We start from the raw sequence: 14,483 nt of genomic DNA on the forward strand, positions 1-14,483 counted from the left end.
CTGCTAATGGAAACATGTAGAGCCAGGTGACTGGTGTATCAAAAGTGTGCTGTTCTGTCTGTGGGAAGGTATATATAAAAGATGCCTTGCTGCTAATGGAAACATGTAGAGCCAGGTGACTGTGCTGTTCTGTCTGTTGGAAGGTATATATGAAAGATGCCTTGCTGCTAATGGAAACATGTAGAGCCAGGTGACTGGTGTATCAAAAGTGTGCTGTTCTGTCTGTGGGAAGGTATATATGAAAGATGCCTTGTTGCTAATGGAAACATGTAGAGCCAGGTGACTGTGCTGTTCTGTCTGTTGGAAGGTATATATGAAAGATGCCTTGCTGCTAATGGAAACATGTAGAGCCAGGTGACTGGTGTATCAAAAGTGTGCTGTTCTGTCTGTGGGAAGGTATATATGAAAGATGCCTTGCTGCTAATGGAAACATGTAGAGCCAGGTGACTGTGCTGTTCTGTCCGTGGGAAGGTATATATGAAAGATGCCTTGCTGCTAATGGAAACATGTAGAGCCAGGTGACTGTGCTGTTCTGTCTGTTTGAAGGTATATATGAAAGATGCCTTGCTGCTAATGGAAACATGTAGAGCCAGGTGACTGGTGTAACAAAAGTGTGCTGTTCTGTCTGTGGGAAGGTATATATGAAAGATGCCTTGCTGCTAATGGAAACATGTAGAGCCAGGTGACTGGTGTATCAAAAGTGTGCTGTTCTGTCTGTGGGAAGGTATATATGAAAGATGCCTTGCTGCTAATGGAAACATGTAGAGCCAGGTGACTGGTGTATCAAAAGTGTGCTGTTCTGTCTGTGGGAAGGTATATATAAAAGATGCCTTGCTGCTAATGGAAACATGTAGAGCCAGGTGATTGTGCTGTTCTGTCTGTGGGAAGGTATATATGAAAGATGCCTTGCTGCTAATGGAAACATGTAGAGCCAGGTGACTGTGCTGTTCTGTCTGTGGGAAGGTATATATGAAAGATGCCTTGTTGCTAATGGAAACATGTAGAGCCAGGTGACTGTGCTGTTCTGTCCGTGGGAAGGTATATATGAAAGATGCCTTGCTGCTAATGGAAACATGTAGAGCCAGGTGACTGTGCTGTTCTGTCTGTTTGAAGGTATATATGAAAGATGCCTTGCTGCTAATGGAAACATGTAGAGCCAGGTGACTGTGCTGTTCTGTCTGTGGGAAGGTATATATGAAAGATGCCTTGCTGCTAATGGAAACATGTAGAGCCAGGTGACTGGTGTATCAAAAGTGTGCTGTTCTGTCTGTGGGAAGGTATATATAAAAGATGCCTTGCTGCTAATGGAAACATGTAGAGCCAGGTGACTGTGCTGTTCTGTCTGTTGGAAGGTATATATGAAAGATGCCTTGCTGCTAATGGAAACATGTAGAGCCAGGTGACTGGTGTATCAAAAGTGTGCTGTTCTGTCTGTGGGAAGGTATATATGAAAGATGCCTTGTTGCTAATGGAAACATGTAGAGCCAGGTGACTGTGCTGTTCTGTCTGTTGGAAGGTATATATGAAAGATGCCTTGCTGCTAATGGAAACATGTAGAGCCAGGTGACTGGTGTATCAAAAGTGTGCTGTTCTGTCTGTGGGAAGGTATATATGAAAGATGCCTTGCTGCTAATGGAAACATGTAGAGCCAGGTGACTGTGCTGTTCTGTCCGTGGGAAGGTATATATGAAAGATGCCTTGCTGCTAATGGAAACATGTAGAGCCAGGTGACTGGTGTATCAAAAGTGTGCTGTTCTGTCTGTGGGAAGGTATATATGAAAGATGCCTTGTTGCTAATGGAAACATGTAGAGCCAGGTGACTGTGCTGTTCTGTCTGTTGGAAGGTATATATGAAAGATACCTTGCTGCTAATGGAAACATGTAGAGCCAGGTGACTGGTGTATCAAAAGTGTGCTGTTCTGTCTGTGGGAAGGTATATATGAAAGATGCCTTGTTGCTAATGGAAACATGTAGAGCCAGGTGACTGTGCTGTTCTGTCCGTGGTAAGGTATATATGAAAGATGCCTTGCTGCTAATGGAAACATGTAGAGCCAGGTGACTGTGCTGTTCTGTCTGTTTGAAGGTATATATGAAAGATGCCTTGCTGCTAATGGAAACATGTAGAGCCAGGTGACTGGTGTATTAAAAGTGTGCTGTTCTGTCTGTGGGAAGGTATATATGAAAGATGCCTTGTTGCTAATGGAAACATGTAGAGCCAGGTGACTGTGCTGTTCTGTCTGTGGGAAGGTATATATGAAAGATGCCTTGTTGCTAATGGAAACATGTAGAGCCAGGTGACTGTGCTGTTCTGTCTGTTTGAAGGTATATATGAAAGATGCCTTGCTGCTAATGGAAACATGTAGAGCCAGGTGACTGGTGTATTAAAAGTGTGCTGTTCTGTCTGTGGGAAGGTATATATGAAAGATGCCTTGTTGCTAATGGAAACATGTAGAGCCAGGTGACTGTGCTGTTCTGTCTGTGGGAAGGTATATATGAAAGATGCCTTGTTGCTAATGGAAACATGTAGAGCCAGGTGACTGTGCTGTTCTGTCTGTGGGAAGGTATATATGAAAGATGCCTCGCTGCTAATGGAAACATGTAGCAGGTTTCATCTGAAGACCATGTGTTTGACATCCAACAGCCATTACAGGCCAGGGCCCAATCGTAAGCCTAGTTTTGCATGTAAAAGTAAATCTACGACTAAACCACAATTCTTATTACTACTATAGTACAACAAATATAGTTAGAAATACACATATTTCATTTTCTTTTATCCTTAAAATGCTCCATTTTCCTTAAAGATGTAATTTGTTTCATGAAGTAGATGCCAAACACTTGTAAATGTATGCTTGGTATAGCTGCTAGTCGCAGATGTAAACTTACGATGTTTTGTGAAATTGCCCCCTGGAAATAATGTTTTGGGGAAATGCATATAAAAGATCTCTTGCTGCTTTCTGGAAGAGAGTAATTTTTCTTGACCAAGTATCGGGGTTTGAACTTTAAAATTGCCATTGGTAAAATAGTCCAGTGACACAAGAGTGCCGTCAATGATGCTCCTGGCAATTTATATCTGAATGACGGCAACTGCCATCGGTGTCATCATTAAGTTCAAGCCATGAAGTATAGAAATAAGTATAAAGGAAGGAAATGTTTTATTTAACGACGCACTCAACACATTTTATTTACGGTTATATGGCGTCAGACATATGGTTAAGGACCAAACAGATATTGAGGGAGGAAACCCACTGTCGCCACTTCATGGGCTACTCTTTTTTATTAGCAGCAAGGGATCTTTTATATGCACCATCCCATAGACAGGACAGGACATACCACAGCCTTTGATGTACCAGTGATGGTGTACTGGCTGGATCGAAAAATAGCCCAATGGGCCCACTGACAGGGATCAATCACAAACTGACCGTGCATCAAGCGAGCACTTTACTACTGGGCAACGTCTCGCCCAGATAAGTATAAAAGATGCCAATTAAACATAAAAAAAAATTCCTTTCACAGCAATAAAAAAAACATTTACAATGCACTTTTTAAATAATTTACAATTTATATATATTCCAGTTTTAAGACATACTCAAACACTGATTCCAATGGTAAAAACATACTCAAACACTGATTCCAGTGGTAAAGATATATTCAAACACTGATTCCAATGGTAAAGACATACTCAAACACTGATTCCAATGGTAAAGACATACTCAGACACTAATTCCAACGATAAAGACATACTCAAACACTAATTCCAGTGGTAAAGACATACTCAAACACTGATTCCAATGATAAAGACATACTCAAACATTGATTCCAATGGTAAAGACATATTCAAACATTGATTCCAATGGTAAAGACCTATTCAACATGCATTGAAGAAATGCATCAACCTCTTGGTGGTTAAGCCATCGGACTACAGGCTCCAACCAAAAGCGAGTTCTTAAGGGCTCAGTGAGTAGGTGTAAGGCCACTACACCCTCTTCTCTCTCACAAACCAATAAACAACTAACAACTAACCCACTGTCCTAGATAAACAGCCTAGATAGCTGAGGTGTGTGCCCAGGAGAGCGTGCTTAAAGCATGAAAATAAGTTGAAATGAAATGAAGAAATGCCCCAAACATGCCATGACCCCTCTGACCTCATTCCCACCATATATCACAGCTATCAGGGAAACAAGTAAACTCTAACCACTAACTACATGTAAACTTTGAAGTGATCTATACCTTTCCACATGGCCCTCCTGTCAGTTGGAAGTGTAAACAAAGGCTAACAAGTATCCAAAGACTTGGTCCATATATCTTGCCTCAAACATATTTCATAGTGCTTGTTATACAGTCAAACTACTAAAGCTTGAACAATAAAATACAGGTAGCAATATTCTATTCTATAAATAATACTGTCCATTATGTTTGACGTGGTACTACATATTGTGTATCAGTATGTAAGACTGCAAGCACTGAAGTAAGTGAAGAGAGTTGGTTCACGTTACCACCAGGTTATCTCATATATTACCTTTATTTGACACCCAATAGCCAGTGTATTTTATGTGTGTGTATGCTTGGGTGTCATTAAACATTTGTGGTGAGATGTAGCCCAGTGGTAAAATGCTCGCTTGATGTATGGTCGGTTTGGGATCGATTCCCATCGGTGGGCCCATTGGGCTATTTCTCGTTCCAGCCAGTGCACCACGACTGATATATCAAAGGCCGTGGTATGTGCTATCCTCTCTGTGGGATGGTGCATAGAAAAGATCTCTTGCAACCTATCGAAAAGAGTAGCCCATGAAGTGGCAACAGCGGGTTTTCCTTTCTCAATATCTGTATGGCCTATATGTCTGATGCAATATACTCAGTAACCGTAAAATGTGTTGATTGCGTCATTAAATAAAACATTTCCTTCCTTCCTTTATTGAACATTCATTCATCAGGGGGTTCTCTAGAAATCCAGAATGGTACTTTGTTCATCAGAAAATGTTATTAAACAAAAACTACTCCACCTAAATTTGTGTCATTTGTGTGTTATTTAAATATAAAAATCATATGCATGTACATGTACTTGATTCAGTACAAGAACAGTGGTGTGAATGAATAAGAAAGTTTGTTTTGTTTAACGACACCTCTAGAGCACACTGATTTATTAATCATCAGCTATTGGATGTCAAACATTTGGTAATTTTGACATATAGTCTTAGAGAGGAAACCCGCTAAATTTTTCCATTAGTAGCAAAGGATCTTTTATGTGCACCATCCCACAAACAGGATAGTACATACCATGGCCTTTGATATACCAGTTGTGGTGCACTGGCTGGAACGAGAAATAGCCAAATGGGTCCACCGACGGGGATCGATCCTAGACCAACTGCGCATCAGGCGGGCACTTTACCACTGGCTACATCCCGCCCCGTGAATGAATAAAAACATATCAGTGTATCTGTGAATGGATTTTATAGAAAATGTAAACTTGATAAATGCGGCTACCTAGTACGTGTTTTGTCAAAACCTATACAAGGGTTAATTAATTACCACACACTACATGTATGCTTTGTTCGATGCATGTATGCTCTTGATGAAATTTAAAGCTACAGTCTCACAGGGCTTCTAGATTATGGTAGCCCCACTCCCATGGCTAGTGATATTCAATGTTGGGCTAGTAAATAACTACTATTGCCATGCCCGACAGCTAGTGAATTTTGTGTGTCAAATGTTGCAGTTAAGTCTGTTTTGTAAATATAAATATCCTGACCCCACCCCAACCACCCAAAGTTAGTATTTTAAAGCTTTATCTTCCTCTTTAGGTGACATATCTGATTATTACTATTACTTAGTAAACTTTCAGTTTTAACTTAAAAGTAAAGTAGGGCTAGTGGATTTTTAATCATGGCTAGTAAATTTTTTAAATCACTGATCCCATGGCTAGTGTATTTTAAAAACATTCTAGCAGCCCTGTCTCACCTCCCCATCTTATAACACCGTTTCATACAGATACTGGTACTGAGAGTGGAGATTAAATTGTTTTAGAAAATCCAAAAAGAAAGCAATTTTATTAACTTATTCAAATTATAATAAAATCTCGACAGGTGAGCTATCACTCTCGCTCCCCTATCACTCCCCTAAAATGTGTTTTAGGAGAGTAATTTTTAGCTGCCCTTAATATGATTAGCATGTACATTTATATGGTATCAATAATTCAAAATGGTAATATTTTAAATGGCTCCCCATGATTTAAGTTAGGGGAGCAATTAATAACTCCCCTCAATTATTTTCACATCAAGGTCTGTATAATTTATACAGCTTTGCATTTACTCCTATTAAATGCATGTTACCCACAAAGAGACATAATAAAAATAATAATAATTTTAAAAATATAACAAATATCACATACAGGTCATGTATTACTTTCATTTTCTCACAAAGAAAGGACACAACTTTGTGACCTTTCACTGCAAAAAGACATAGATGAACAATGAAATGCTGCTTAAAAGAGCTTAAAAGAGCTTTGTGAATTAGGCCGCAGTTCTGGTTGTAAGAGAATAGGAGAGTAGTATGATGGCCTCATTAAGCTTCATTAACACAGGTGGCCACTTAAAGGAGGTGGCCACAAAAGCAGGTGTGAGTGTACTTTAAGAAAGTAACAGCTCTAACAAGACATGCTTGTCGGGAGGGAGCCCTTCCTTCCGTCCCATTCACAGAATAACATTAAACAAGCATTTACAAACACGGCAACCCCACACAGCACATAAAGCGACTAAGTCAACATCAATGCATCTCGACCTCTGGTGGCAAAGAAAATTTTACGAGGATATAAAACCCTGTGTAAAAACACTCTATCTCTATGCCGTTAAGCGGCCTCAATGCCCCATGACAAATTTATTGTCAGGTAATGTTTGAATGTGCTATGAGGCTTGGCCAATCGATAAACTTTATTACTGTTCAACTAATGTTCTTCTAATGAAGCAAAGTTGTCAATGTTTGCCACATTAAGAATGAGGAACCATGGGCAGAGGTCTACAGATACGAATCATCAAGGTCAACGGGGTCATGATCTTTTCCCAACAAAAGCCTGTCACAGATGAAATGATAACAAAATTTTCTGGATAACCCCTTAACCCAGATACATGTACACACACCCACATACAAAATAATCTCTCAGACTACTTTTTCTTCAGTTCAATGGATGTCAGGCTTGGTGAACATGGCTGATGATACATCAAGCCATGACGAAAAGGAGAAAATTGTTACAATGACAAGCGTAACAGCCAGTCAATTTTTACCTCGTAAAAGATAATCATTTTTTTCGGCCCGCGAGTTTTACAACTTTGTGATCTCTCCGAGGAATGATAAGATGTTGGCTAGAGAGACGATTGTTAATGGTGCGGAAAATCTACAACATTTCTTTTCTGCATCTGTGGCCCCAAGCGGGTTACGGAGATCTGATAACTGGTGTTAAGGCGTCTTTATTACTTCTGCTGTAGACTCGGAATTACTTGTGCGTGTGTCCTGTGTTTTGTAAGGAGAACCTGTGTGATCTCAGCTTTATTGGCACATATCAGAACAAGATTTACTAGCTGCCAGTGTTATTAAATCTCGATGGATTGGGTTTAGAAGAAAGGAAAGTAATGTTTGTTTAATGACACCTCAGTAAATTTGCAATTGTAATTTTTTGGTGTCTAACATGGGTTTTTTAACACTTGGTTAAAAAAGAAAATGAGTGAGATTGAGAAAGAGATTAAGAGAGAGAGAGAGAGAGAGAGAGAGAGAGAGAGAGAGAGAGAGAGAGAGAAGAGAGAGAGAGAGAGAGAGAGCGGGGGGGGGGGGGGGAGGGAGGAGAGAGAGAGATACAGGGAGATAGAGACAGGGAGACAGAGAGAGTGACAGAGAGAGAGTGATATTTAGAGAGAGAAACAGACATACAGACAGACAGACAGAGACAGACACACAAAGACAGAGTACAAAAGAAAGAAACATACACACACAGAGAGAGATATAGACATAGACATAGACAGAGAGAGAGAGAGAGAGAGAGAGAGAGAGAGAGAGAGAGAGAGAGAGAGAGAGAGAGAGAGAGAGAGAGAGAGAGAGAGAGAGAGAGAGAGAGAGAGATAGACAGACAGACAGACAGAGATAGACAGAGAAACATACTCCTAGATCTTTTATATGCACTTTCCAGTCTTTCCCACAGACAGAAGAGTACATACCACAACCAGATATGGGATACGAGTCCACAAATTGAGTCAATCAAGGACGATTTTTCCTGTGATCCATCACCCCTCAGCTGACAGTTTAGAATATTCCAAACATTCCAAAACTCACATTGTTTTTCAGAACTAATGGACTGAACATGTTATACATGTTAGATTAGGAAAAAAACGAAACACCCACAAACAAACATAAAAAGAAATGTATATTTTGTTTAACTGTTTTACTTGGCACATGTTACTGCTATGATGTGTTTAAACATACACATGTACATATGTACGTATGTGAAAAAAGAAAGGCAAGGAATGTTAATTAGTTTCATAAGACTGTTCCTACCTACCTAGCAGCAAGGGGTCTTTTATACATGTATATGCACATCCCCACACACACCACACACACACATATATATATATATATATATATATATATATATATATATACATACACCATGGCATTTGATACATTAGTCATCAGGCACACTTATCCATAGAGCAGAATCGATCCTATGACTTACTGCACCTCAGACAAATTACACTCAAACACCAAGCATCATCTTGTTAACCTTCTTCAGTAAGTTCATATGTCACAAATGTATGGATTATAATCATTTACTTAATAATTACAGTAAGGTGGGAAAGAAAGATCAATCACTATTTTTATCACCAAGAAATACAAAACAAAAAATATATTTCTTACATGTTCAATATACTGTTATAAAATGATAGTACATATATAAAACATAAAAACGGGATCTATTTTATGTATAAGCTAATGCATAAGCTTTTTTTTTGGGGGGGAGGGGGGTGTTGGGATCGAAAACTCTTGGAAAAAAAGGATCTTTTGAGTGCAGACATTGTAAAAGACTGCTGTAAATATTTTTTTCTTCAAAAAGTGAACATCACTGATCCATGAGGAAGGAAGAGTGTCAGGTATCAGATGTGGGGGTGGAGTTGAGAAATGAAATCCCCCACTTAAACAAAAAGATCTTTTTTTCAATATATTTTGGGGGAAACATGACTAGACCCCCTTCACCCATAAACTTTGCTCACCACAGTCTACACCCTCCCTACATTAATTCCTGCACATGCTTTTGTGTACCCAACACACACACAATAAGAATTTTATAAATAACTGGCGAATTTTATTTTAATTTGGCGAAATAATTTCATGTAATAATTGTTATTCTGAAAGAAAATAAGTGGGTTTTTTGCCATTTTTGAAGTTTAATAGATAATTTAGCAAAATTTTCTGCACACTTCCAGAGCTACAAAATGTAGCCCTGACCGCCATGTACAAGCCTGATCTAAGATGCAAAATGTATTTCTTTTTTCTTGAGTGTTCCTGTTACTTACCATGGCTCGTGTAAGGTGACTCTCACCATCGAAGAAATAAAGTGCGTCATTACAAATCCCCTTAGGTGTTCTGTCTGGTATATCCAATTCCAACATTCGCAACATAAGTTTCCAGTTTTTGTTTTGAGCTCTGAACGTCATGGAACACTCTATGGGCGAACTGTATGTAATGTTTTGCTTCAGGTTGTGGGAGAACACTGTCGCTCCTCCTAAATACTTGCTGTCCGCACAGTCAGGATTTTGCATGAAATCTGAAATAATAATTTAAAAAAATAATGAAATCAATGTAAATCATAAAATGACTGTTACCAAATTATTAGGGCCAGATTTACAAAGCCAGTCTTAGACTTACACGTGTGTAACTACATGCATTTAACATGCTTAAACATCTGCGTTCAAGAAATTTGTAAATTCAGCATTTAATTTTTAAAATGTGGTGTATTGATGCATGACCTTATGCATTTTATTTTTTTTCCATAACATCATAAAGAATAAGACAAAAATCCTAAACACCCCCCCCCCCCCCCTCAAATAAAAATCAACAACAATGGTCACAAATGCCATGATTAAAATGCAAGCACTGGGTTTTTTTGTTAATATAAAGTAATCATGCTATATATATATATATATCTGAGAGAAAAAAAACTTTTAAAAAGAGCCTTCTGAATACTAGTAAGTCAATGGCTTGCTGTTGTTGTTGTTGTTGATAGAAGCATTCAATCTAATCCTACTTTTACTCTTTATTAAACATATAGCATAATACCCTGGGATTGTTGTTTTGGGGGTGTAAGTGTGGTGCAGTACGGCATCGTTTTATATAGACCAGCATGCATCCTACTGGATATAGCCTAAACAGATTGCAACAGTGAAAAAGAAGAACATGTATGAGGTCACTTCCTTTATTTTCCGAATGCTAACAAAGAACTATGCATAAATCCCATTCAGATACTGACATGTCTAATCAGTACGTTTAGAAAGAAATACACATATTTTAGTGTTATTAATGTTTGTTTTGTTTTGTTGAACGACACCACTAGAGCACACTGATTTAATAATCATCGGCTATATTGGATGTCAAACATATGGTCATTTTGACAATCATAGAGAAGAAACCTGTTACATCTTTCCATTAGTAGCAAGGGATCTTGTATATGTACCTTCCCACACAGGGCAGCACATACCACGACCTTTAATATACCAGTCATGGTGCACTGGCTGGGATGAAAAATAGCCCAATGGGCCCACCAACGGGGATGGATCCCAGACAGACTGTGCGTCAGACGAACGCTTTACCACTGGGCTACATCCCACCCCCTGTTATTAATGTGTCATATTAGTTTTATATCATTTTGCTTCTAAAAGGAACTATAATAGTGGCACATGTATGACATGTTTCTTTAGCTTCACAAATTGGCATGCCTGCATGAAGTAGTTTAAGTAGCTGCTACATATATCTCAAATATGGCTAAATTGTTTGAGATCAAAATATTCCGTTACCATTTTTGTTTTTTATTGGCTGATATCTGGCAGAAGTGGGTTTCAGTGCTTACACTAACAAATTAGGATCTGTTCAGTTTGGACATTTGGGCAGCTGAATCTTAATTAGATTTCACTCAAAACGGACACATATGGTAAATATTTGTTAATCAATTACTTTTTCTCCAAGAATATTCCATTTACTTGTATATTTCATGCATTTATAAACATTATTTTATCAGAATATAAATATGCTAGACTGATATTTTTTAAAGTACATCTACATCAGTAAATGTTATCAAGCTATTTCTTTATTTCAGTTTAAATTTAATGAATATCCATTTTTGTAATCTAAATAACCATGTATTTATCTCAAAAGTTATATATATGTGAATGTTTGACATTTATTAATAATATTTATGTTTAAGAGAAAAATATTTCTTAAAATGCAAGCTCACGAAGTAGCAGATAAAGGGAGTTAGACACCTGACAGCTACTCCTGAAATTAATATTTACTTGAGGTAAAATGGTGTGTATTGACAGGTGATGCAGGGATAGTTTTGGCACTTGGCCAAATTCGCCAATTGCGAATTTTTAAAGCAGTTCGCAAATTTTATCTTATTTTGGCGAAAACATTTCATGTAATAATTGACATTTTATTTAAAGAATATAATTGTTGATTTCTGCAATTTTTCAAGATTAATAGACACTTTGGCAAAATATCTTGCTCACCCAGAGTTAGCCCTGTGATTGTCCCCCACCAAGCTGTAGTCTGCTATTACACCTGTTCCACTGTTCATGTATGGTGGGATGGCAGCACGTGTGCAGGAATTTTAGCAGGGCGTGGTGGGGGGGGGGGGGGTGTGTGTCTAGACTGTACTGACCAAAGTTTATAGTGGGGGGGGGGGTAGAGTCTAGCTCCTCTAGAAAATATATTGAAAAAAAAAAGGAGAAAGTTTGCTTTACCAGGGAGGGGTTTCAACCCTCGAAAACTCTTCCCATTTCGCATGCCTGGATGGTGCGAGCATCGAGTACACAACTGGATAGCTGGTCTATATAGTCTATATAATTCTTAGTTGATTTGTATAGTTTGGAATACTATTGGTACTACTGTCATTTAAACTTGCATTCTCTCTCTTAACATGGGGGCAGAACGTAGCTCAGTGGCACAGCGCTCACCTGATGCGCGGTTGGTCTAGGATCGATCCCCGTCGGTGGCCCCATTGGGCTATTTCTCGTGCCAGCCAGTGCTCCACAACTGGTGTAACAAAGGCCGGGGTATGTAAAATGTGTTGAGTGTGTCATTAAATAAAACATTTCATTCCTTCCTTTTCTCTCTTAAACAATTCTGTATTACTTCTCCCTAATGTGTCTAGAGTGAGAAGTCACTTCTCCCTGTTTTTCTAGCCTAGCGTCAACCCTGACATGCTGAAGGGAGCGGGAACTTATTCTTTTTAAAAAAATAAAGTGACTGTTCAATTTAAAAAAACAACAACATATATATATCTACTGTAGATTGGTGGGTTTTTTATATGGTACAGGCCTGCAGTGTGCTGAAATACAATTTAATTATGGGGTTTTTCTAAACTAGATAATAACATACATTTAATGTCACACAAAATGTAATCAAGATGAGTAAAAGGGGAAATGGTTAACACTTACATACTTAAATATTTATCTACACTGTCCAATAAAACATACATCAAAGGAAACGATTTATTGACAGCTGTCTCATAAATCTTTATGCAAGGAAAATCTTTCTTTTGATATTAATAATAAATCATTCACAATTTGATGATTAATCTTAAAGATGAAAGCATGTTATTGTAACAACAAAACGTTCGTAAGCAACAAATTAACCATGCAACAACTACAAAAGAGAAAAAAGGAATGTTTAATTTAATGACACCGCAGCAGTTTTGAATTGGGGTATTTTAGATGTTATAATTTAAACATCCCAACCAGTATATGCCCCATGACTGGTATGTCAAAGGCCATGGTATGTGTTGTCCTGTCTGTAGGAAAGTATATTATTTTTGAGACATGAGGCTTGGAATAGCTATACCACTTGTCAAATTCACCAATTGCAAAAATATTTTAAAATGCTGAATTTTTTTTTTTAATATGGCAACATAATTTTAGGTAATGGCTGATATTTTATAGCAAAGAAAATGGGTTCCTGCAATTTTTCAAGTTTCATAGATAATTTGGTGAAATGTTCAGGCTGAAGCAGAGCTACACTACATGTATATAGTTCTGGGGTCCACTGAGTAAATTCTGTGATCCACTAAATCCCAAGTAAAGGTTAGAACATTCTGTCACGTAAAGTGAAGTTCCAGTGACCAAAACTTGTAGCCATAAAAGACAAGCGCTAGATGTGCTTTTTAATGAAAAATAAAAAGATAGGATTTCAACTTGGAAGTCAAATAATGATGAACAAATATGGATATTTATTGTCAAGGGAGATGAGAAAAGGATTCAGTTGGGGTGCATTAGTGGGTGGGCAGCAATACTGAGGGACCAAAAGAGAAAATGTTTGTGTCAGGGCCAGCTCTGGCACTTGCCAAATTCACCAATTGCGAAATTAAAACACAATTGGCAAATTTTATTTTAATTTGGTGAAATAATTTCATTAAATAATTGATATTTTGTTAGAAAATATCTGGGTTTCTACAATTTTTGAAGTTTAATATATAATTTGGTGAAATTTTCTGCTGATCCAGAGTTAGCTATCCCTGTTTGTGTAAATATTCAATCAAACAAGAGTGTCTTAACATATACCAATGCACTGGAAATGTGCATTCATTGTTTCTCTATAGCAATTATAAGTCCTTCTTAAATGATGTTTACAAAGACAACAAACTCACTTCCAAAACAAGCACGTGCCAGCATGGAAATAATAACATAACTTGCTCACTTATTACAGGAAAAATGCTAAAAATGGTAAATATGTAATTCTGCCATACGCCATAGCACAAAATAAACAGTTAAGACATGAACGTCAACATGTTTTTTACTAACAATCAATGGAAAACACTTGATCAACAAATTTCTCGCACCGCAGGCAAGATGAGAAAAGAGTATACTGAAATTGTTCAAACAACTTGCAGGACAACTGCCAGAAACAACATATCTATGTATGTAGGTAATATTCTTATCCTACAATCATTCTGCAAATGGGAAGACACAACTTATTGAGTATACACACGTGGCCACTATGGTTTCTACCAGTACTCTAATTAGTTTTCCCTCGCTTGTTTTAGCATGGTGCAGCACCATGCCTCAATAGTCTAGCACAATCTTACCTTAATCAGCACCATGCTGCCCTGAGATTAAACAAGCCTTTTTCACTAATTAATTCTAAAATTGCCTTTATAAAACACCCTAAAAGGTATTATTAATTAATAAAATATGCCTTTTATATCTTTTGCCATTCATTTATTAAAGCAAGCACAT

The 14,483-nt window shown here is 37.8% G+C and overlaps 1 protein-coding gene across 1 annotated transcript in view; it reads right to left on the reverse strand.

The window, feature by feature from the left end:
• LOC121389015 overlaps nt 1-14,483 on the reverse strand; it is a 210,918-nt gene that overhangs the window by 171,861 nt on the left and 24,574 nt on the right. Inside the window, exon 2 of the mRNA XM_041520607.1 lies at nt 9,552-9,802. Coding sequence (XP_041376541.1) covers nt 9,552-9,802 — 251 coding nt within the window. The remainder of the gene's footprint in view (nt 1-9,551; nt 9,803-14,483) is intronic.

The sequence above is a fragment of the Gigantopelta aegis genome, chromosome 14, assembly GCF_016097555.1.
Source record: "Gigantopelta aegis isolate Gae_Host chromosome 14, Gae_host_genome, whole genome shotgun sequence".
Lineage (NCBI taxonomy): Eukaryota > Metazoa > Mollusca > Gastropoda > Neomphalida > Peltospiridae > Gigantopelta > Gigantopelta aegis.